A 24,323-nucleotide genomic window follows, 5' to 3' on the forward strand; every position below is an offset into this window, starting at 1 on the left:
GGGGGGGGGGTGTTTCAATCAACCTGCTAGAAGTACCAACAAAATCTTCCTCAGATCTCTTATCATCTTAAAATAAAAAAAGGCTGGATGGTCATGACTGGAATGCCTCTGATCACAAAGTCTGCTTGCTCAGAGTTGACTGGAGGGGTTAAATAACAACAGCGTCAGAAAAAGATAGTTTCCAAAACAGTTTGAGCTGGGACTCACCAAGAATCATACATCCATGTACTTTGTACTCGGCTACCTTCAAGTCCAGCCACATCATAAAATGAGACAAGATCCAAGGTTGCACCTTCTGTACCATTGATGTAAAATTCTCCTTCATTCCCATGAGATCACCAGACATGATGTTTCTTGAGATTGTCAACCAACTAAAAGGTAAAAAAAAGAACAAAAAATTTCTTACATTTATTTGCTCATACAAATTGTGCTACAATGGTTACAAGGTAAGAGAAAAGGATGTGTGTGCATGCATGCACATCTGTGTGTGTGTGTGTGTGTGTGTGTGTGTGTAAGGTTTAGGGCAAGAATGTAATATGCCTTAAGACATCTTAAAAATGTGAACAAATACGAATAAATCATGTGTATTACACACACATCATCATCGTTTTAACATTGATTTTTCCATTCTTGCAACAGTTAGGTGGAATTTGTTGAGGCAAATTTTCTATGGCTAGATGCTCTTCCAGTCACAAACTCTCAACTGTTTCCAAGCAAGGTAATATTTCCCCATATCTGTTTGAAGGCAACAAAACCATGCCCAATTTTATATGAATATCAGAGCAGTTCAGCCACAAAGGAGCAAGAGGCCACCACTTAGGTGGAATTAGAACACTTCATGGTTCAAACTATTTTTCAACCGATACTTGAAACTAGCACTTCTGAAAGTGCCCATGGTCACTTTTGGTATAGGACAATTTAAGTCAAGAAACAGTCCACATCATTTTGATTGCTTAATTCTAGTTGTTGATAGACTGCTCATGCAGTTTTTTACCAATAGTCTATTATTTAAGCAGGGATGTAGGTACAGCTGAGTGGTTAAGAAATTTGCTTCATAATAATGAGGTCTTTAGTTCAATCTCATTGCATGGCATCTAAGCAAGTGTCTTTACCACAGCTATGGGTCAACTCAAGCTTTGTGAGTGAAGTTGAGTAGGTATGGAAACAGTTCAAAAGACTGGTGGATAGACTGTAACTGTAATTTGAATACTCAAATGTTCAGCCTTGTCACACAGTGACATGTTGATTCTACCTGAATATTACATAGAGGGTACATATGTCTGTGGAATACTTGATTATTTTGCACACTAATTTAACCCTTTAACATTTAAACCGACCATATCTGGCCAAAATATTCTATCTGTTTTATGCTCAAATTGTCCAGATCTGGCCTCTCACATATACCCTATGTCATTCTAAAAATAAACAATCACATCATCAAAATCTTGAAGCTATGAGCTAATGCATGATTAATTCAAAACAAATTGAATAGCTAAGCATTACATTTGACAGAGTAACCTAAATGCTAAAGGATTTATGAGTGGATCATTTATTTGATCAAACAACTGGATGTTCTGAGAAATTTCATCATTATTTAACTGTTCCATACATTCAGACTTTTCTTTTCTTCGGGTTGTATACCAACAGATCCATGCCAACAAACCAGAAAACCATAAATTTAATGCAGCCTCAGGTGGCAGTGGCCTCTGCTTCATGTGTCTTGTCTTTGGCCTGGGCTTGTACTTACTTTTCTTGAGTGTTCTTTTTTTATTGCCATCTCTCACCAATCTTTATTTCTTTCCTAATGTCACAAAAAAATGGAGATAAGGCTTCTGTCTGGTTCTGTGCTGAAGGAAGAGACTGCCCTTAGTTTCTCAGTGCTCCACTGCATCATTGGTCCCTGATGCTGGTGACATTAAGGCCAAGATGGCTTTTACTGCACTGGCAATTCTTGGAGCTGTGATCAGTGGCATTAGTGTGACTCATCAACTTTGTTAGCTTCCTCAGTTTTAAAAATTAGGTATACAGCCTCATAGAACTACATCTAATTGTCCTTTTGAGGGTAAAAAGAAACCTGTTCTGCTCTTGGCAGTGCAGAAACAGTAAACTTTCTTTTTCTCTTGCACTTGGATGAAGAGTTCAGGCAAACAGATGCTCTTCTCATTTACAAAACATTGCCAAGCAATTTTTTTTCTCATTCAGTTAATTTTTGTTAGAATTAGCATTGATAAATGAAAAAAACTGATATTTTTTCCACTGTGTTACTGTTTCCTGTCAAAAATGTCATTTTTTTCATGCTGAATATTTACATTCTGCTCTATAATGAAATTTGTTTGGATTTTTTTGCTTGTTTATTTTATGTGCTGTAGCATTTAGTTGACTGACTCAGTGGGCTTCATCTCAGTGGCTGTTATCAATATTAGGCTGAATGTAAAATCAATAAGATTATGTTTAAAATGTCCAAAAATTACAAACCTTGTTTCTCCCCCGATATGGGAGAGATATCCAGAGGATTCCAGGAGGGTTTTACGAAGAAAATATTTAAAAACAAATGTTCCTTTCTTGAAAGAAATTCAACTTCTGCTGAGCAGGAATATGCACGTCTGTCTACAGAAAACACAAAAATAATAATAATAATAATAATCTTTTCGACTATAGGCACAAGGCCTGAAATTTGCAGGGAGAGGACTGGTCGAATATATTGACCCGTGTTTCACTGGTACTTAATTTATTAAACCTGAAAGGATGAACGGTGAAGTTGACCTTGGTGGAATTTGAACTCAGAACATAGTAATGGGCGATGTACTGCTAAGCATTTTTCCCAGCATGCTAACAATTCTGCCAGCTCACCACTTTATATATTAAAAAAAAAATATTAAGTATCAATACTCTGTCAAAATAGACAGGAAAACAAGAAAAATAATGACAGGATTTAGGATGCACCACCCAAAATCTAACATAGAAAGGCTATATATACAGCGTATTGAAGGTGGTAGAGGCCTTATACAGCTAGAAAACTATTACAAAATAGGACTACAGAAATACCTACCTCAGAAGCAAGGAAAACTAATACAAATAGCCACAAAACACAAACAAAACAAAAAAACTGTTTTCTATCTTTAAGGAAGCTGACAAATACAAAAAAGAAGGCATAGTACCTGACAACTACGAAGAAAAAGAAAAACAACAAAAGCTGTAGAACTGAAATCTAAGCTAAAACTGGAACAGCAATGTATCATGATAAAACGATGCCAAGAAAAGCCCCTACATCATGTAATAAAAAGAAATACAAGTAATTGCAGAATATGTGGTGATGGAGAAGAAACAATAAATCATATTATTTCTGGCTGCTCAGTCCTTGCTTAGAAGGAATATATTCACAGACATGACAGAGTTGGGACCTATATACACTAGAAGCTATGCCAACACTATGGAATAATGACAGAAGAAGATGGTATAGGCACTCGCCAGAAAATGTCACCGAAAATGAGAAAGCAACCATACTCTGGGATATGCCAAAACACACAGATAGAGAAATTAAGGCCAATAGGCTGGATATAGTTGTCAGAGATCATCAAAAAAAATATTGTTTTCTAATCAATGTATCAATACCAACAGATGACAATGTTTCTCTAAAAGAAAAGGAGAAACTTTCAAAATACAAAGACCTGGAAATAGAGGTAACTTGAATGTGGAGCCTAAAAACAGAAACAATTCCTATCATAGCATTAGGTGTGATAAAAAAAATATTCAGACAAATACATAACAAAAACACCAGGACAAACAAGTATATATACCATTCAGAAAATAGCACTACTCGGTACCACACACATACTACATAAAACACTTTCAAAACAGTGAAAATAAGAGCACAACAAATCACAGCACATACCCAAGGCACACAGAGCTGCGCTTGGTAGTGCAGTGAAAGCACATGATAAAAATAAGACTATTGAATAACAATAAAAATGGTTTCAAATCTTGGCACCAGGGCAGCAACTTTTGGGGAGGGGGTTATGTCGATTACATCAACCCCAGTGCTTATTTTATTGACCCCAAAAGGATTAAAGGCAAAGTTGTCCCTGGCAAAATTTAAAATAATAGTGATGGTAATAAACAATAATAACTGATTAGTTATTACTTGTGTGCGTATAACTGGAAAGCTGAACAACAATACTTTATTTCATCTGTTTCAGATGGATGAAAAGTAAAGTAAACTTTGGCAGGTTTTGAAATCAATGGAAAGGGCCGTAACTAAAATATTGCAGACATTTTGTTTAGCACACTAACTATTCAGCCAGTCAACAATATCTATACCCAGCTTCCATCCAAATTTGTGGCTATGTTAGAAATTATCATCATCACTATCACTTAGCATCTGTTTTCTATGCTAGCAGGGGTTAGATGGTTTGATTAGTACTGGTAAACTGCACCAGGCTCCAGTTATCTATTTTGACTTGGTTTCTATGGCTTGCCCTTCCTAATGCCAACCATTTTACAGAGTATACTGGGTGTATTTTACATGTCACCAGCACGGGTGCCTTTTCTGTGTCACTGGCATGGGTCCCTTTTTACATGTCCCCAGTACTGGCAATGGCCAAAATTCACTTAGCTTCACGTGTCTTCTCAAGCACAGCAAATTGCCAGAAATCTTGGTCACTTGTCATTGCCTCTGTGAGGCTCTATTTGAAGAGAAAAGGATTGTAGAGCAGAGGTTCTCAAACTAAAAAATACCAGAAACATGCTTCCTGCTAAGAGAAGTCAAAACAGTGTTGCATCCATCTAATTTTTCTTTCTTCACAATGGTGTTTGAGAAATTTAAAAAGTTCAAATCAAATTTTAAACATAGCAATTTTGTTCGCTCTTTTTTTCAATGCATTACAACTGCTTCTCCTATCAGAAACATTCTTGTAGAGAGTAAGAAGTAAAACATGTTAGGATTGATGTTCTCAGCTTGAATTTTAGAATACTAATTTTGGTATTTGCTGTACTTAGAATGTCTGACTCATGATCAGAACATTGTAGGTTCAATTCTTGGATCAGGCAATGTACTGTGTTCTTGAGTAAGACACTTCATTTTACACTGCTCCAGGCTACTCAGATGAAGTGAGTATCAACCAGAGTGCTGGTGCAGCCCTCTAGCAGTCCTCTCTCTCTCTCTTCCCAGCTGTCACATCCAGATGTTCCCCTGGGTCAAGGATGAGGGCACCAAAAGGATGTGTTTGTCTGTTTGTGACTACAATTAGTGAAAGCATGATACATACTATGAAACTATAGATACATACTATGATACATACTATGAAACTATAGATGCATTTAAGTCAAAGCTGGCTGTATAGTACTGATCACCTCTTTATAAGATTAGGTTACACCAAGTGGAGCTATTTGTAGACAAAAACTGAAAGATGTTGTCTCATATATCTATCTATCTGTTTCTCTCTCTCTCCTTCTCTATGTATATATATATATATTGTTATACTTGGGGATGATCATTCTTTACCAATTAAACCAGGCATTATTTATTTCATCTTCACTTCAGTTTAATTAGTATTATAAATTTTTCTTTTAGTTTATTTATCTGTCATTTTTTTTCAGCAACCCTCTGTCCTATGTGTCGCCTCTTGTTATGTCCCATGTGTTTCCCTGTAAGTAGAGCCACATGAGACAAAGTATTGTTGAAGAGGTCACAGAATGTTCGATAAAAAGAACAAAATAAAAAAATAATACTCATAAAACTAAACTGAAGATCAAATAAATAGTACCTGTGTTTAATTGGCAAAAGATGATCCCCAAGTATAACAACAATATCTGTTTCAACACGTTTCCACATCAAGAATCTTGCAAAAGAAAAAAAAATACATGAACATATGTGTGTGTGTGTGTATCTGTCTGTCCTTGTATTGGTGTAAATGAGTGTCACTGTCGTAGAAACTGACATTCCTTTCCAAAAATCCTGTGAAAGCATGCCTGGCCATGAGAAATATTACCTTGCTTGGTTGGTGGCAGGAAGGGCATCCAATCATAGAAAATCTTTCTCAACAAACTTCCATCTGACCCATGTAAGTATGGAAAAGAGGACGTTAAAATGATGATTATAATAAGACTACAGATACTGACATAGACTGTTATAGGAACATTATTTTTTACATTTTAAAATTTTATGTAAAGGGACATAACTAGTACCCTTCAATGTTTGGTTACTGAGGTAAAAATAAAATAAATTAGTCAATAGAAAAAATTATATTTAAGGTTAAAACAATAGAAATTATTGCAAGAATGTTCATTATGAAAATGCTTTTGATCTTTGTATATTATAACTAAAAAATAAAATCCAACACAGAAAACGAGAGAATTTCAGCAAGGTCAATTGACTTGACAGAAGTCAAATCTCTTTCTTGCGTCAAATTAAGAGTTTAAGACTGTAATATGAAAATATGAAAGATTCTCTGTTAAGACTAACTCAGGGATTTGGTGAAAAGCTTGGCCTCAAGTAAATTCCTGAGTCACTGAAAGCAATTACATAGTTATTTTATCATTTACTTGTTTCAGTTATTAGACTGTGGCCATGCTGGGGTGCCACCCTTTAGCTGAATGAATTGACCCCAGTACTTTTTTTTTTTAAAGCCTGCTACTCATTCTATTGGTTTCTTTTACAGAGCCACTAAGTTGTGGGGTTGTAAACACACCAACACCGGTTATCAAGTGGTAGTGGGGAACAATCACACACACATTTATATACATGACAAGCTTCTTTCAATTTACATCTACCAAATCCAGTCACAATGCTTTGGTTGGCCTGAGGCTACAGCAAGGCACTTGCTCAAGGTGCTGTGCAGTAGGACTGAACCTGGAACCATGTGGTCGGGAAGCAAGCTTCTTAACCAACCTATATAGAGTTACCAAAGTTTATTGATGAGAAAAATGAGAAATGGAGAACATACGTGGACCGAATGAATCGCTGAAGAGGTCACAGATGTGTGATGAAAGATTTCCGGCAATGGACGTGAAAAACAAATATATAGTGCGTGTGTTTATTTGGCAAAAGGAAGAGAAAAAAAATATGACCATTTCGAAACATAACAATACAGAAATGAAATAATTCCTTCAATTTTAGAAGAACGTATTTAATCACATCTGAATAGATGAGACAAATTTAGACACAAAAAAGACTCCACCCCGCTGACTGGTAAACCCCATCACATCCCTGAAAATCTAAATTTTATCAATATATTTTTTATTCTATTTTCTCCGGAGCGTATTCTTTACAAATTGCCAAATAAAAATAATCATTTTAAAGAGAATTATAAGGAACCGAAAGTCAGTAGATTGAGAGAATAATCCCAAACTCCTTTCCAACCAAAAAGGAAAAAAGGGCGATCTTTGCTTATCGTTATCTATACTCATGAGAATGCATCTCAGCAAAATTTTATGACAAAATATGCATTTTCAGAAAGTTATGAGGAAACAAAGTCAGTATGTACTTATGCTGGTTCGTTTCGTTTTTGTTTTCAGTAACGAATACTCCGATAATGAGCATTCTGTTATAATTTCTATTATCTTATTCCCTAAAAAATATTTACTTTTCTGTTGAATATTGTCATAAAACACACATTCTAAACGTAGGCGCAAGCATGGCTGTGTAGTTAAGAAGCTCGCTTCGCAACCACGTGATTTCGGGTTCATTGGCACAATGAGCAAGTGTCTTCTACTACAGCCCCGGGCTGTACAATGTCTTATGAGTGAATTTGGTGAACGGAAACTGTGTGGAAGCTCGTCGTATCTGTTTATATATATATATATAAATAATACAGAATGGGACAAGAACACAAAACATCCAGACATGGGATGGTATGTTTGCGTTTGTCACCCACACCGCTTGACAGCCGGTGTTTTTTTTTCACGTTCCTTATAACTCAGCAGTTCAGCAAAAGTAGTCGATTTATTTGACAAACCCTTCAAGGTATAAAAGATAGCGGTGGTGCTAAGAATGTTAGTGCAATGAGTTACGTCCCTTGAAAGCCAACAGTTAAAGAAGCTGTAACTGAAAGTCGGTGACACCTCAAAAGATCCCCTAAGCAAAATAAGCTGACCGTAGCGCAGCGTTAAAAAATTTCTTCCACAGTTGTTAAACAAATTAATGGGAAAGAAAAGAAAAGAAAAAAAAAACACGTAGTACATGTCCTGCGCTTTTATTTACAATAAGCGGTTCGGCTCGAAGATACTTTGTCGCAACACCAAGTTTCTCTTTTATACATTCGTTTAAGCAAACGATGACAAAAGCAAGAAACATGGAATAGTGACGAAGACAATTAAATCATCATCTCCGAATGTACTAAGAGCGATCTAGGTTAATGTTTACGGGTCAAGATGTAAACATTAACCGCGATCTATATGGCTCAACTTAGTTTTCACTTTCTATAGGGGTTTCCCATCAGTAATTTATAAGCTTTCATTTTTGCACGTTTTTCCCCCCGATCTCTACTTTTCAGTTTGTCTACAAACGTAAGTCGTCACGTATCACTGACAACTATTATTTTTGTATTTGTATATTACTAACGAATATTGAGGCAGTGATTTGGCAGAATCGTTAGCACACCTGACATACTGCTTAGAAGGCATTTCGTCCCTCTTTACGTTCTGAGTTCAAATTCCGCCGCGGTCGACTTCGCTTTTTATCCTTTCGAGGCCAATAAAGCAAGTACCAGTGGAGCACTGAAGTCGCGACTAGTCTCTTTTCTGCCACAGTAGAAAGAACATTACTTTTACCTTTGTTTCTTCACAATTTTTAATGAGTCCCGACGAGTAGCAAGACAATTTGAATGAAACTTATGGTAGTTGAGTACTGGCCAATTACAGTTGCTATAACATTGTGTAAAAGTCTTGGACAATTATTACTGACCATTTTCTAGACTGAAAGGAAAGTTTAAGTTTGCGAAAAGACAAAACAGGACGTTCATATTATATTGGTTTCAAATTTTGGCGCAAAGCCAGCAATTTCGGGGGAGGGGTAAGTCGATTACATCGATCCCAGTTCTCAGCTGATACTTACCTTATTGACCCCGGTGGCATTTGAACTCAGAAAAGTAAAAACCGGGAGAAATGCCGCTAAGCATTTTACCCGGTGCCGTAACGATTCTGCCAGCTAGTCGCATTACGTTCGTATTAGTTTCAAATTTTGGCACAATTTCAGCAAGTTCTGGGGAGGGATTAAGTCGATTACACCGACTCCAGTGATCTACTGGTACTTATTTTATCGACCGCAAAAGGGATGAAAGGCAGAATCGACCTCGGCAGAATTTGAGCTCAGAAAATAAGGACGGACGAAATGCCGTTGTGTATTTTGCCGGCGTGCTAACGATTCTGCCAGCTCGCTGCCTTTTTTTTTTTTGTATTATATTGAGTACTCTTTCATTTCTGCGTGTGTTTATATATATAGGCAGACGATGCTGACGAAAATGCAGACACGAACGTCCAAACATTCTAATCTACAGTCTTCTTAAGGAGACTGTAGATTAGAACGTTAACAAGAGTTAGCAAAAGACAGAAAAATTTTTTTTTTCATTATATCATTAAAAAGGACTGTCGTTTTGCCTAAGACGAAGTGTTGACGTTTGGATTCGATAGTGTCGTGTTGCAGGTATTAACATCACTTCATTCTTTAGTTACTTTTTTTAACAGCAGTTCTGTATTGTCGAATGGCAAAAAGCAACTGATGTTTATTTTCTGTTAACACACAGAGAGTATATCTTGCGTGTACATGCAGATGACTGCTACTGTTGAATTTAGAGCTTAACGTAGATGATAAGTTGTGGTTAAGCATCCAAATGCAGTTAGATCCAATACAGAGTTAGGAACTTCAGTGGCAAAACGTGCAAAGAACAAATGATATAAACTTGTATTTATCGTAATTTCTTTCCCCACCTCCGTCTCTCTCTCTCTCTCTCTCTCTATATATATATATATATATATATATATATATATATATATATGTATATAATTAGAGAGAGAGATTATATTATTAAGAAGTAAGCAAAGTGAATATAATAGTTTTTATGTGTTCTTGAATGGCTAACATGACTCTTCTACGATACAATTATTTCAATCACAAACACTATCACACACATCAAGTCATTTGCCAAACAATCGCAACCCCGAAATATTGCAATTGACAGATGGGAACCTTATCTTGTTTTTAACAAAGGGAGACGATCAGCATCAAGTAATTACCACAACCGTTATATCTATGCTTATAACATAAGTGCGAGAAATCGGCAACCATAAACGATAATAAAATATTCGAATGAAAGTAAACTGAATTCATATACATGTGTCAAACAAAAGGAATGAACAATTGAGATAATATGAATACAAACCTCAAAATAAACAACAGGAAATAAGACGGTGAAGAATATCAAAATATTCAGTAGTGTGCTACACTCCAAACAGTTTAGTGGTCAATATTTTTTACAGGTCTTGAACTGAACCAAGCGAAATATCAGTCTCTCTATCTCGCCTCATCAGGTTTAAAAAAAAACAGGTAAATATTGCTCGTGAATAAATGGCTTTTAGAATCGATTGTGCATTTTAAAAACATTATCGTCTACATTATATGTATATATATTTTTTACTATGCATGTATTTACACACACATACATCATTATCATCATTGTTTTAACGTCTACTTTTTTATTCTCACATGGTCCGGCCATAATTTGCTGAGGCTGACTTTCTCGGGTCGGGTGCCCTTCCTGTCACCTATTTTCAAGTAAGCTGGTATCCCCATATGAACAGATATGTTTTCACAGAAGACTAAAAAGGAAGCGTACTGCTTACATGACGGTGGAACTCATTTACATCTATCATGCGAAGGCAAGTAGATAGTAACAAATAAACATATATATACACACACGCAATAGACTTCTTCCATCTACTAAATTTACTTGTAAGGCTTTGGTTCACCCAGGACTATAGTAGAAGACACTTGCCCATGCTGCTATGCAGCGTGTCTGAACTCCAAACCATGTGGTTGGGAAGCAAACTTTTTACCACACAGCCATGTATGTATGTGTTTCTGTTTGTCTGTCTGTATACATACGTGGAAGATTTCCTGATGTTTTGGACTAAGTCATTCATCAGAGAGGAAAAAAACTTTTCTGTCCTTTGTCTATCCAAGTATGATAATAGTAAATAGTTAGTTTCTACAAATATGTACAAAAGAGAAAGGAAGAGAAATTAAAAGTGTGATGTGGGAGGCAGAAATTAAAAAAAAATATTGGTTAAGGTAAAGTTAGAAGTTGAGTCAGTTTGATGTTAAAACATTCATAAGGGGACTTGTGGAGACATAGCTGATATCATCATGGTTTGGTGTGATAAAATATTTCAGAATTCTAGTATCATTGTTCACTTCACCTTTCATCAGATTTATTTGTGGAAGCTTATGACATACTCTTTTACTTGTTTCAGTCATTTGACTGTGGCCATGCTGGAGCACCACCTTTAGTTGAGCAAACCGACCCCAGGTCTTATTCTTTGTAAACCTAGTATTATTCTATCGTTCTCTTTTGCTGAACCGCTAAGTTACAGGGCCGTAAACACACTAGCATCGGTTGTCAAGCAATGTTGAAGGGATAAACACTATGCCTGTATGAAGTCACTGCATATATATATAACATATACAGAAACTGAAAGAACTTTGTTGTGTGTGTATATATATATATGCATATGTAACATACTGTATAATTATAAACAGGGCAAATTTTAACCATTTCTCTGCAGACTGAAAAAAAATAATGAACAACCGTAATTGATTTTTGAACCTTATTGGGTTCTCATCAACAGCATCTACATCATTCTGACAGTCTTCCAGCGAAAAAAGCAGCCAAACTGTTTATATACTCAACAAATGCAGCAGTTACTCTATGAAAGAGTTCCTAATTTGCATACTGAAAGTGTTTAATACTCTATAAATACTAACGGCCTGTCAACAGGGATCTTAGTCCACACAGTATTAAGGTATGATATAAAATATATATGTAACATATGGTATAATTACATAACTTTATATATATTAAGTCATAAATTACAGAGAAGTAGTTTGGTGAAATTTTATTTAACAATAAGAAAACCTAATATCACAAAAAATTGTTACTTGAATCCATATATTGTGACTTAAATTTATATATATGTATGTATGTATATCTATGGTGTTTATCTGTGTCTGTCCTCCACCAGCACTTGACAATTGGTGTTGGTATGTTTACGTCCCTGTAACTTAGTGGTTTGACAAAAGAGACCAACAAGACTAAGTACCAGGTTTAGAAAATTAAAATAAGTACTGTGGTTGATTTCATTGACTAAAAATTCTTTAAAGCAGTGCCTTGAAGAATTTTATTGAAACAAGTAAAAGGAAAAGATAAAAGATATGGCTTGCATTTGTGTTATCATTTTGTAGATGAATCCTAAGGTGGGAAGCAAAGGTGTAAACTACAGGCTACAAAAAAATCTGATGCTGCTAAATTGTGTCGTCATGTATTGTGCCTGTGTTTCTGTTTGTGTGTGTGATGAGTGAATGAATTAAAATTGAAAACATAAAGCCAACTCAATGAAAGAAAATACTTGTGGCTGGGTGATAAGCCTGGAAAATACATTTATAGAAACAATTAAAAAGTTGAGATGATTAATTACAATTTAAAATAAAATTGATGAATAAAATGATCCATTACTTGAAAGAAGTAATAAAATATAAAAATTGTCCATGACATGGACTGCATACATAAACCAGAAATTACTGTTGTAATACTATGGTTAATACTATGTTGTAATGCAATCTTTAATGGTTCTTGTTATCTTCATACAAGCCGTATTAAATAACCAATACTTATTTGTCTCTTATCAATTTTCTTAATTTTTTATTCCATAATTTGACCATAGCTCAAGGAATACTAACAATGAATTTTGTACAGAGATGGTGATTCTGCATTTATTGTATTTTCTGTCCTTCAAACATCTCATGTAATAGATGATGGTTCTACTGTATGGCTTTTGAGTATGACTAGTAATTATTGCATTGTAGTTGGTTACTGATGTTTCTGTTTGAAATGAAATAGCAAGGGGAAGGGGAAAAAGTGTAGCAGCTGTTGATCTTTTCTTGACTCAGACTGTAACTTCATCAAAGAGAGGAGTTGTAGAAAACTGTCTTACGAATGGAGACCACCCCTTCCACGAAAATCTGCAGGAAATGTGCATCATTGCATATCTGCACAGCAGGGCCACAGCATACAGAGCCTACATTCCAGAGGGCACTGGCAACATGGACTGCTTGACCCATGTGGAACATATCCCTTCCACAAGAAGCAGAAACGCTGATGCTCCTTTCTGGCTTAAAAGAGACTGTAGCAATGCACAAAGGTCAGGTGATAAGTTATGACAGAAAGAATGAAAGCTTTCACAATCTATGCTCAAGCTTAACTTTCTCTCAGTCCATTTCTGATTCAGACTGTGTTGTAACCTTGTCCCAGGTCCTGTCTACCTGGTGGGCCAAACCAAACTAGATTTCAAGCAGTGACCTACTATGCAGTTCAGTAGCATAAACCTGCCTCTCCAAGTGCAGAACACAAGTCCACTGACTTGTCCTGATTTATCTTTGCTCCTACCATTATCTTGTATTCCTTTAGAATGGAACAAACTATAGTGTCAGACACCATTATGATAATGTCATCTGCATATGCTGACACAGCTTTCCCACATCTCAGCTCAAAAAAGATGCCCCATAAGAAAGAATTCTAGCTTCTGCAATAATGGCTCAAGTGCCGGTGTCTATAAAAGAAATGAAAGAGGACACTCCTGACAGACTAAGTATGTGATATGGAACAATTCCAAGAGATGGCTGTTCACTTTGACCAACAAGCAAGCATCACTATGCATTGTTGTGATCCATCCTATGGAAATGGGTTCAAAATTGTCTGCTTTTAGGGCTGCTGCTAGATGGTTGATACTCTCAAAAGCTTTTGATTGATCAATGCTAAATTTGTTACCCACTCCCAATTTGATGTATCACATGAGGTGGAGGTTGTTGTAGATGAATCTACAGGGAACTGTACATGTCTGTGCTTCCCTGGCCACACCACTGACGAGCACTAGCCTTTTTGCTAACACCTTGCCCAAAATCAAACTCTGCCTTTAACAGAGTTATGGGCCAGAGATTACCTATAATATCCCCTTTATTGACCTTTCTCAGCAGTGCTAACATGCTCTGGTTCACACAACTAGAAATTCTCTTGCTTTGTTGCCAGTAGTGATTGACTTTTGCCAAGAGGCTGTCAAACTAATCTGGCATATAAAAATAAAATTCATAGGGCAAACCATCCAAACTGAATGATTTATCCTTTGTGCAAATTCTCAATATTTCCTGTATCTCACTCTTACTGGCCTTTTGGAGTTATTGAAGATCTAGTGATTATACCAGCTCTGCTTTTTTTTTTCTTTCTTTAATTTAATTGTGCTAACAATTGGCTTGTTTAAATTAAACTGTTTTGCAGTTTCTCTTGTACTTTTTTCATTTCCAGATAATTGACATATTTGATATTTGAAATTTAATTATTCAATCTTTCTTGATTTCATTTTTTTTCTCATTCCATTTATTGCACCAACCTTCTTTGCATTTTTCCATGTTTTTTTCTTTATTTTCTCAACTGTCCAGCGTCCTTAGTTTTTAAACGATATATATAATGCATAAATGGAGCCTGAAAGATAGCTTTTAGATACATGCTGTATTTTATAAATATTCCTGCTCAAGTATCATAAAAGCATGACACTAATAGTAGCCCTTTTGGTTGTGTATTAAATTGATATTTATCTCACTGGATAGAGTACTTTTTTTGCTGATTCTACTTCTACTGGATCCATCCATCCATCCATCCATCCACCGACCGACCGATTGTATCTTATCTTTTACTTGTTTCAGTCATTGGACTGTGGCCATGCTCGGGCTCTGCACTGAAAGGTTTAGTTGGATAAACTGACCTCAGTACTTTCTTTTCTTAAAGTCTGGTACTTATTTTATAAGCTTCTTTTTGTCAAACTGCTAAGTTATGGGGACATAAACACACTAACACTGGTTGTCAAGCAATGGTGGGAGACAAACACATAAACATATACATATATATGATGTTTCCATTTACCAAATCCACTGACAAGGCTTTGGTTGGCCCAGAACTACAATAGAAAGTACTTTCACAAGGTGTCAATCAGTGAGACAGAACTGAAAACCATGTGGTTGGAAAGCAAACTTGTTACTAAACAGCCTCACATGTGATTGAATGTGGTCTGTAAGCAGAAAAGAAAAAATAGCACATAAATATATGAAACAGTGAGGCTGTATGATTTAATAATTATCATACAAACAAATGACTTTATATAACTGAATTTTGTGTAAGACTGAGTGGCTTATATTTATCAGATGCACATGTTTAAGATCTATGGATGAATATTGTGGAGAAAGTGAATCTTCCAAAGCCTTTTGGGAAAATGGATACAAAAATTTCATTAACATTTTCCTAATGAAAAAAATTATTGTGCATTAATAGTGCAAGAATGGTAACTCATGGTTTAGGACAGAAGAATTGTTTCTTAGTTAAGAGAAAAGAAATGAGAACAGATCTAGAAGTGTAGAGAGGCACAAAAGGCAAGAAAGAGATAGAATAAAGAGGAAAAAACAAGAAGCAGAAGAAATGAAGAGAGAAGGGAGGTGTAAAAGAGGAAATGAGAAAGAGAAGGATGAGTGTGCAAAGAGGTTATGATGTAATGAGTAATGGAATGAAGAAATGGAGTGCACAGAGAATCGACTGAGAAGCAATTGGAAAAAGGTACATTGGTGTTTATTCAACAAAGCTTGGACTAGTATCTGAGAATGTACTTCTGCTCATGCAAGCAATGTTTATGGTCTCTGACATGGTATTTAGATACATCCTGGTTGTGAAGGAGCTCATAAGTATCCATCTCTTCTCTGCTAAGCACTGTCCATATCTGCCACTGTTGGAAGCTATCTTATTAGATAGATGCAAGTGATGTAATTAGCAGCCTTATCCTTCAAACACTATGTGCTTGACCAGTACTCTTTTACTTGTTTCAGTCACTTGACTGCGGCCATGCTGGAGCACCACCTTTAGTCGAGCAAATCGACCCCAAGACGTATTCTTTGTAAGCCTAGTACTTATTCTATCGGTATCTTTTTGCCGAACCGCTAAATTACGGGGACGTAAACACACCAGCATTGGTTGTCAAGTGATGGGGGGGGGGACAAACACAGACACACAAACATGCATACATATATATATGTATATATATATATATATATATATATTTATATATATATATATATACATATATATGACGGGCTTCTTTCAGTTTCCGTCTACCAAATCCACTCACAAGGCTTTGGTCGGCCTGAGGCTATAGTAGAAGACACTTGCCCAAGGTGCCACGCAGTGGGACTGAACCTGGAACCATGTGATTGGTAAGCAAGCTATTTACCACACAGCCACTCCTGCGCCTATAGTGATGTATAGTACAGTGATGTTTTGTTTCTTGTAGCACCCAAATGATGTGATATAGTTGTGTATGCATTTCTTGAAGGGCTCCTTTATCAATCCAGTATAGCACTTTATGCTGGATACATCGTTCAGCCCTAAAAATCTTACTTCTACCTCATACCCAATGGCCTCTGTGTTTTGTAATAACCACCAAGTGGGCAAGTGATAGAATTTTCAAGAGCAACTGATCTCAGAGCTTGGAGTGAGCTTGTGTGAAAGGTTATTCATGTTGGCTATAACATCAGAGATTGATGACAACACATTTTTCACTTTTTGAAACCAAGTTTTTGTGACACTGACTTATTTCTTTTATCAAATTTCACAGGTTTTTTTAGGTGGAGGTGCAGAAGTATACATTTTAGCTCTTAAACTTATTTCTGCCAATAAATGGGAATAATTTTGATGGCTTTCATGGAATGTATTAACCGTAACTACTGAACAGACTCTTAAATATGTATTATTAAAATTGTCCTAGAATTTGAGACTTCATTTAAATTGGGAGTGTGTAAGATTAGCACCTTGATCTTTATCCTTTGTTACTATTGCTTTTTTTTCCCCAAAGAAATGGTGCATCTTTGTGTTGTCATTAAACTTTAGGTCAGTCCTGATCTGACAGATCAATGATCAAAGGCTTTCCAACCATGACAGTCTTAACTGATTTTTCAGATATCACTTCATTCAGCAAGTATGACCACATTATCCATAATGACCTTTCTTTTTCATAGAGTAGCAGGGATTCAAACCCTAATTGCTTGATATTTGCTTAGGCACCATGAGTGAACCAAAGTTTCATATGATTGATGTATAAACTGACCAATCAAAGCTGTGGCATGATATGGTTTTCTTGAATTTAATCTCTTGTCCCCTATAAAAACAGTTTGGCACTTTAACTTGTCACAGAGTGTTGAGGGCAGCCGACTAATTCACATGCTTTATCTCTTGCCAGGCAGAGCCCAGATAGCTGACTACTGATGCTTCTGAATTTTGCATAGAATATTCTTGACTCTTGAAGAGATAGCTTCATACATTCATAGAACAGTTTTTCTCCTTTTCAGTCAGCAATTATTAATATTGTTCATTGTAAAAATCCAACACCAAATATCATTATGTCTGGTGATAAAGTTAAATTTGAGTTAAATGTCTGTGAGTTTGCTTCAGTTATTATTCACAAAGCATGCACATTTCACATGTACACCATAACAATGATAATTAAGCCATCCACTTCAAAAGTGGCAACTTAGAGCTTGAAGTATATCATCATTGACCAGCTCAACAACACAAGCAACAAGCAAACTTTGCGATGATAATATAAGCTCTGATTTCAATGAGATCTGGCTGCTATTTCTAGCAGGTAGAGGTTTCCTCTTTTACTTGTGAAGCTTTATGTACTGTTGTTTAGACCTAGGTCAATTTGATTTGAACAGATCACTGCAACCATGATCTTTTAATTTTTTAGGTGTGTGTAGGATATTAGCTGTGTTCTGTCTTTCTATGCAACTGTAGTGTGTAAGTTAATGAAGCTTTGGTTTCTAGTTCTTACTAGATGACAGACAACACAAATGCTCCCTTATTTTAGACTAATCAGTCACACTAGGATTTATGTGTCACTGTAGGTTGACAGATGCAAAGCCAGTGTTAAAGCAAAAGTAACAGTAAAAATTAGTTTTATTTACATAAAGATTGAATCTCAATTTAATTACAAGGAAACAAAAAAAGGGAGGGCGGATTAAGCAGCAGAAGATGGGGTCAGGGAATAAACTCTAGAACAAATAATGTATTCAGCAGTGCCCTACAGACATGACCACAATAGTGTTACTGAGGGAAATGGCCAGCAACTCCACCTTACAGGGCTCATTTCACAAACAGGCTGCAGTTATTCAGATTTTTAGAGGAAATCAACAATGCAGGGTCCGAGAACAGCTGAGGTCTTAACCAGCATAAACTAATAGCAACCAGTCGGGTTTCTATATTCATTTATTTTTCTCTCCTCTGCATTATGGGTGGTGATACCTGGGTTTGTGGCCAATGCAGCAAAGTTGGAGCCAAAGAACATGTTGCTGCACACAACATACAAGATTAGGGATCTACCTCCCTTGTATGAGTAGCAGGTTATTCTGTTGGTGCGTTTACTATATCTGCAGTTGAGACTTATTGGCTCCAGTTGATATGAGAAGCCAGCTGTGTCAAGGACCCTTCAGAATATGTCATTCAGAGTGATATGTCGGGGATACTGGCCTGTGCTATGGATGCTGGCTGAATTCATCAACTACTTCTCCACCATAGCAGTTGTGCTGCTCACACATGCAGAGACCACGGCACTGGGCTACTGATACAAGTGTACTCGTCAAGAAGGGTATCAGTAGGTGAGGAAGACACCGAATTAAGCCACGTGCAAAATGGAAAGGAGGCAGGCGAAGCGGTGCTGGTCTAAGGATGTCTCAATCTGTCCAAAGGCAATCTTGCATCTGATGTCGTCCCAATTACGTAGAGCATCTGTATTCAGTGGGACAGCAAGGCTTTCAGCGGTCCAATTAGCTACGGCTGACTCTAGTTCCTGGGCTACATCGGGTTCTATCACCCCGTAGTGTTTCGCCGATGAGGGTGCGGCTGGAGGAGATTGAGGAAAGATAGGCAGCCAGAGCCAGGTCCAATGCGGAACGGAGGCCAAGGCCACAACCTTAACAGTGCCAAAACTGACGTGAAATGTGAAAAATGATTGATGACCTTATGATCTGTATTATATATTTTGGCTTCACTATCAGTCACGCAAATATACGGTAACTGAAACCAAAGATCGCTTATTTTTTAATATTAGAATGCACTAAATGCAGTAGGGTACAGAGTACTCAAATATATTTAATTGCCAGTTTACCAGTATATGGAGTTCGGCGGCTTAATGAATTAAGAACGAAAGTAGAGTATTATAATGAACATACTTTGAATACTGAATATTTTATGACTATAATACTTACAGATGATGTAAAGGAAAATCGGCTGATAAATCGCCCTGTTCGAGCAATCACAGAGAAGTTTTAGTGATGTGGTGTTTTTATTTAGTTTTGTGTTCCTGATTTTTCGGTATATCTGTACACAGTTCTATGTAAGTACTACACTAATTATACGAATGAAACCATCATTTCATGATTTGCGAGCTAATGAAGCACTCGAAACTCGCACTAAATTTTGCTCGTGACCGAATGTATACAAATAAAGAACATAAACAAAACCTCATCATCTTGAGCTTTCTGTCAGTCAATTTTGGCGCCAGTATCCATAGCAACAACCATAGATTCGTATTAAAAAAATGTGATTTAAAAAAAAGTTAATTTTCTATATTTTCGAGAGAAATGAAAAAATATCTCGTAGTAATTTAGAAATATTTAGGATATTATGTAATTTTTATGTTGTAAAATATTCCTAAGGCTAAGTCAATAACAATGTATTCGAAAAGTTGCTAAGAATAAATAGAATATGTCTCCAATGCTACTGAACGATACTATTTGTGATGTCTTCGAAGGTAAGAATAAGCCAAAAAACACAACTCGTTCTCTTTATTTGTTTGCTCAGACAGACTTCGTGTTAGGACAACAAATCAAACAAAACTGTTTTAACAGTTAGATATTCCTCTTTATCTTTTCATTGATATTCGCTTCTCAGTAGACATTCACCCTGGTCCTTGTTGTTGTTGTTGTGTAGTCCCTATCACCCTTGTCAAACAGCTAACTATCGTATTTACTAATGTATAATGCGAGAAATTTACTATGAGAAAATATCAGGGTCAAAATTAGGTGGGTAGCATTATACTCGAGTGTTAGAAATATGTATAAACGTAAAAACAAACGTGAAATTTGAAAGTCGTATTCCTGAGACGTCGAACGATATATACACACACACGCTTAATTGTGGCTATGAAACATCGTATGTGTAGTGAATACATTCCAGTGGCAGTTATTAATTCAGTGAGCACACTGGTGATGTGTTGTTTACAATCTGTCAAAAAGTGATGATTCAATTAAAAAGCTTACTGTTCAGAACTTGAAAGTTATATTACTGACATACGTTGGTAATTTTAAAAACAATTTCCATTCTACAGCCTTATGATTAAAAGTATGGATTCCAAAAAAAGACGTATTGCTTACAGTGCAGAATTCAAACTCACTGCCATAGAATTTGCTGAAAAGAATACCAACCGTGCAGCCTCTAGAAAATTCGGTGTTGTTGAGAGCAACATTAGGCTATGGAGAAAGGAAAAAGCTCAACTGCAGAAAATGCCAAGTTGTAAACAATCTCTAAGAGGAAAACAGGCTCACTATCCAGAACTGGAAAAAGAATTAGCTGAATGGGTGGAAAACAAAAGAAAAAATGGATATATTGTAACAACACTGCATGTAAAGTTACAAGCAAAGAAAATGTCGCAAGATGAGAAATATGGAGTTTGTCAATCTTTCAAATTTTCAAATGGCTGGTGCCAGAGATTCTTCTCAAGATATTCTTTAGCTCTACGCCAGAAAACAAAAAATTCACAGAAGCTTCCTACTGATTTGGATGAAAAAATTGTGCAGTTTTATAGTTTTATAATAGAATTGAGAAATCAGCATGACTTTGATCTGAGTCAAATTGGGAACATGGATGAGATACCTTTGATTTTTGACATGTCAGGGACCAGAACACTGGGAAGTAAAAATATCTATGTGAGAACAGCAGAACATGAAAAAAATCATTGTACTGTAGTTATGTGTTGTCTAGCTGATGGAACCAAACTAAATCCCATGGTTATTTTTAAAAGAAAGACAATTCCAAAAAGTGTAATATTTTCTTCTGGAGTTATTGTTCACTGTCACCCTAAAGGCTTGATGGATAGAGAAGGGATAGATGTATGGCTGAGAAAAGTTTGGAATAAACGACCTGGAGCACATTTAAACAAACCTGCAATGTTGGTGTGGGACAAGTTTAGAGCTCATCTTACCGAGCCAGTGAAACACATATTGAAAGATATGAAAACATATCAAGCTGTTATCCCAGATGGTTTGTCAAGTATTCTTCAGCCCCTTGATGTTGTTTTGAAGAAACCATTTAAAAATGAAGTTAGAAAGCACTGGATGTCCTGGATATCATCTGATGAAATGGGAAATACAACAGGTGATAATCTCAAAGAGCCTGACCTTGCTACTATTGTTACTTGGGTTAAAATAGCTTGGAATTCTTTACCTGAACATATGGTTTCCAAGAGCTTTTTAAAAACTGGCATCAGTAATAAACTGGATGGAACGGAAGATTACCTGCTATGGAATTGCCAAGATGCAACTTTAGGCACCTCTACAAGTTTAGATGAAGAAGATGATGAAATGATAGGACAGGACTCTGATGAAAAGTTAAATGAAGAATGTTTGCTGTTAGTTGAAGAATCAGATGATGAATCAAACTTTGATGATTTTTAATTGATAAGCTCATTATATATATGATAACCTTTTCTTTAAACTTAAGCTACAACCTTCACTCAGTAGCTTTTAAGCAATTTTTACTGAGCAAAAACAGGAACCATGCTAGATCTTATTTTAATTTTTCTGTTTTATGTGTTTTAACATTTGCAGTGAAAATATATTGGTTTCTTAAAAAGTCTAAATAACTATGGTTGTACTTGAGGTTCACATTATAAAGAGCAAAAATATACTACTGATTGTCACCTACACAAAGTTGGGGTTGCATTATATTCAGGATCACATTTTACTTGTGTGAATATAATAGATGTGATCTATAGATCCAGCATTCCAGATATACCAAGCTTTGGTGAATGGAAATCAAGTCACAAGAAAAACAGGCCACAATTTTGGCTTTTCTTGTTTCTCTTGGAAAGAGAGTCACAGGGTAGAATATCACTATCATATAAATAAGACAAATAATAGTTAACGTAATTAAATGACTAATAAGTTTATTAACTGGCAATACATGAGTTGAATGCCTCTGTTATTGTATTAATAAAAAGTTGTGCAGTCTAAAATGAATTATATTTCCAGACTAATTACTAAAATACTATTCAAAGACAAAAACAAAAAAAAAACCCTTAAAAATACTTGTATAAAAGGGATAAAAAAAAGACTCGAGGAAAAAACAAACTCCACATCTTCTGTTGAAGAACTTATCTCAGACACGCTCTGTAGACCGGATGGCAAAAGCATTGCTGTGAAGAACAGCCAGCAATATCTAACGCATCAGCTATTCTACCTCACAGGGCTCCTTCTACAAGTGTGACACCCTAGTCCTGATCTGACAGAAGAAAGCAGCAGTCCGCTTGATGAGGACACTGGAGATCTCAACAGCAATTGTCATGGAAAGGAGTACTTTTTTTTAATGACTGGTATTTATTCATCTTCTGCTTCTCTGCATTGCTGGTGGCATCTATCGAGTTTATTACCATGCTGTCAAGGTTGGCATCGTAGAATATGTTACAACATGTGGCATGCCAGATGAATGACTTGCTTCCTTGAATTGGAAAAAGCCTTAAATGTATGTGAAAAAAAAAACATATTTTATTCAGTATCATAAATAAAACTGCAAAAAAGACAAAAATATTAAATATTTATTGAAGTTTTCCTGGATTTGTTCACACCTTGTTTGTTATCTTTTAGTTGTAGGTCAGCCGTGATTGAGCAGATCTATGATCAAAGGCATTCCAGTCATGACCATTCCAGCTTTTTAGGGGTCCTTATAACTATGTTATCTAATGTGTCTTGTCTTTTATATAAGATGGTAGGGTGTGATTATTTAAGGAGTAAGTTGGGCAGCAATTTCAATCTGGTTGACTGTTTTTGTTTGGCCGGCCATGTTCAGCTCTAAGAAGTAAACTTATGATTGAAGGCATTCCATCTATATTCTTGCTTATCCAGTCTTTTGATTTAACAATCATCATCATCGTTTTAATGTCCACTTTCCTATGCTTGTATGGATCCTATAGAGTTTATTGAGGCAGATGCCCTTCCTGTTATCAACCCTCACCAATTTCCAAGTGAAGTAATTTTTCCCCATGGCTACATATGATTTTGCAAAATATTGGAAATGAATAATATTCATTTACAGTAGTGGTTCTAACCGTTTTTTTTTTTTTACATAAGGAGTCTTTTGATTACTGTTTTACTTTGGTAGACCCCTATAGCCATTCACTGTTTATAAACTAGTTTTATTTGTACTTCTTTCAAAATTCCTATTTTGTTCATCACACATTGACTTGTGTAGGTTGTACTATGTAAAATGTTCAAGAAAGAAATCTAGCTATTTCTTGCAATAAATACATCTAAAGCAAAATTCTTTTTATGGATCCTTGATATACTACTGTAGATTCTCAGTTTACTATTTTGCTTGCCTGGATCTCCAAAAACCTTACTTGAACCCCAGTTGAGAACCATTGATTTGTAACAATCACTCAATGTTGAGACAAGGAGACACAAACATATGCATACACACACGTGTGTGTGTATATATATATATATATATACTAGCAGAAATATATATATATACTAGCAGAAATACCCGGCTTTGCCCGGGTTAAAGAGAATAATGAAATCTAAAAACGCCGTCTAGACTACGCAACCCTCAACTGTTAGTAGCTACGATACCATATTTCTACATTAATAACTCTCCAATCCATGCCAGCGTGGAACATAGACATTAAGTGGAATGCCAGTCTCTCATCTAGGAGGGCCTTGAAATCAATGTTATCAACTGGGGACTATGTGTGTC

General features: G+C 36.0%; 2 protein-coding genes across 5 annotated transcripts in view; one reads left to right on the forward strand and one right to left on the reverse strand.

Annotated features, from left to right (window-relative positions):
- Positions 1 to 10,454, reverse strand: part of LOC106882044 (uncharacterized) — a 36,978-nt gene extending 26,524 nt beyond the window's left edge. For 2 of the 3 annotated variants that reach the window (XM_052968737.1, XM_052968735.1), the window contains exons 1-3: positions 5,763 to 5,837; positions 2,476 to 2,607; positions 208 to 371 (exon numbers count right to left, since the gene is read on the reverse strand). In XM_052968737.1, coding sequence (XP_052824697.1) covers positions 208 to 346 — 139 coding nt within the window. In that variant the 5' untranslated portion in view covers positions 347 to 371; positions 2,476 to 2,607; positions 5,763 to 5,837. Of the gene's footprint in view, positions 1 to 207; positions 372 to 2,475; positions 2,608 to 5,762; positions 5,838 to 10,373 lie in introns of those variants that run through there. The other variant, XM_014932602.2, reaches the window with a different exon arrangement.
- Positions 10,455 to 20,005: 9,551 nt separating this feature from the next.
- LOC106882043 (bromodomain-containing protein DDB_G0270170) overlaps positions 20,006 to 24,323 on the forward strand; it is a 69,732-nt gene continuing 65,414 nt past the window's right edge. Inside the window, exon 1 of one of the 2 annotated variants that reach the window (XM_014932600.2) lies at positions 20,006 to 20,106. In XM_014932600.2, coding sequence (XP_014788086.1) covers positions 20,095 to 20,106 — 12 coding nt within the window. In that variant the 5' untranslated portion in view covers positions 20,006 to 20,094. The remainder of the gene's footprint in view (positions 20,107 to 24,323) is intronic. The other variant, XM_014932601.2, reaches the window with a different exon arrangement.

Source organism: Octopus bimaculoides, chromosome 6 (assembly GCF_001194135.2).
Source record: "Octopus bimaculoides isolate UCB-OBI-ISO-001 chromosome 6, ASM119413v2, whole genome shotgun sequence".
NCBI lineage: Eukaryota > Metazoa > Mollusca > Cephalopoda > Octopoda > Octopodidae > Octopus > Octopus bimaculoides.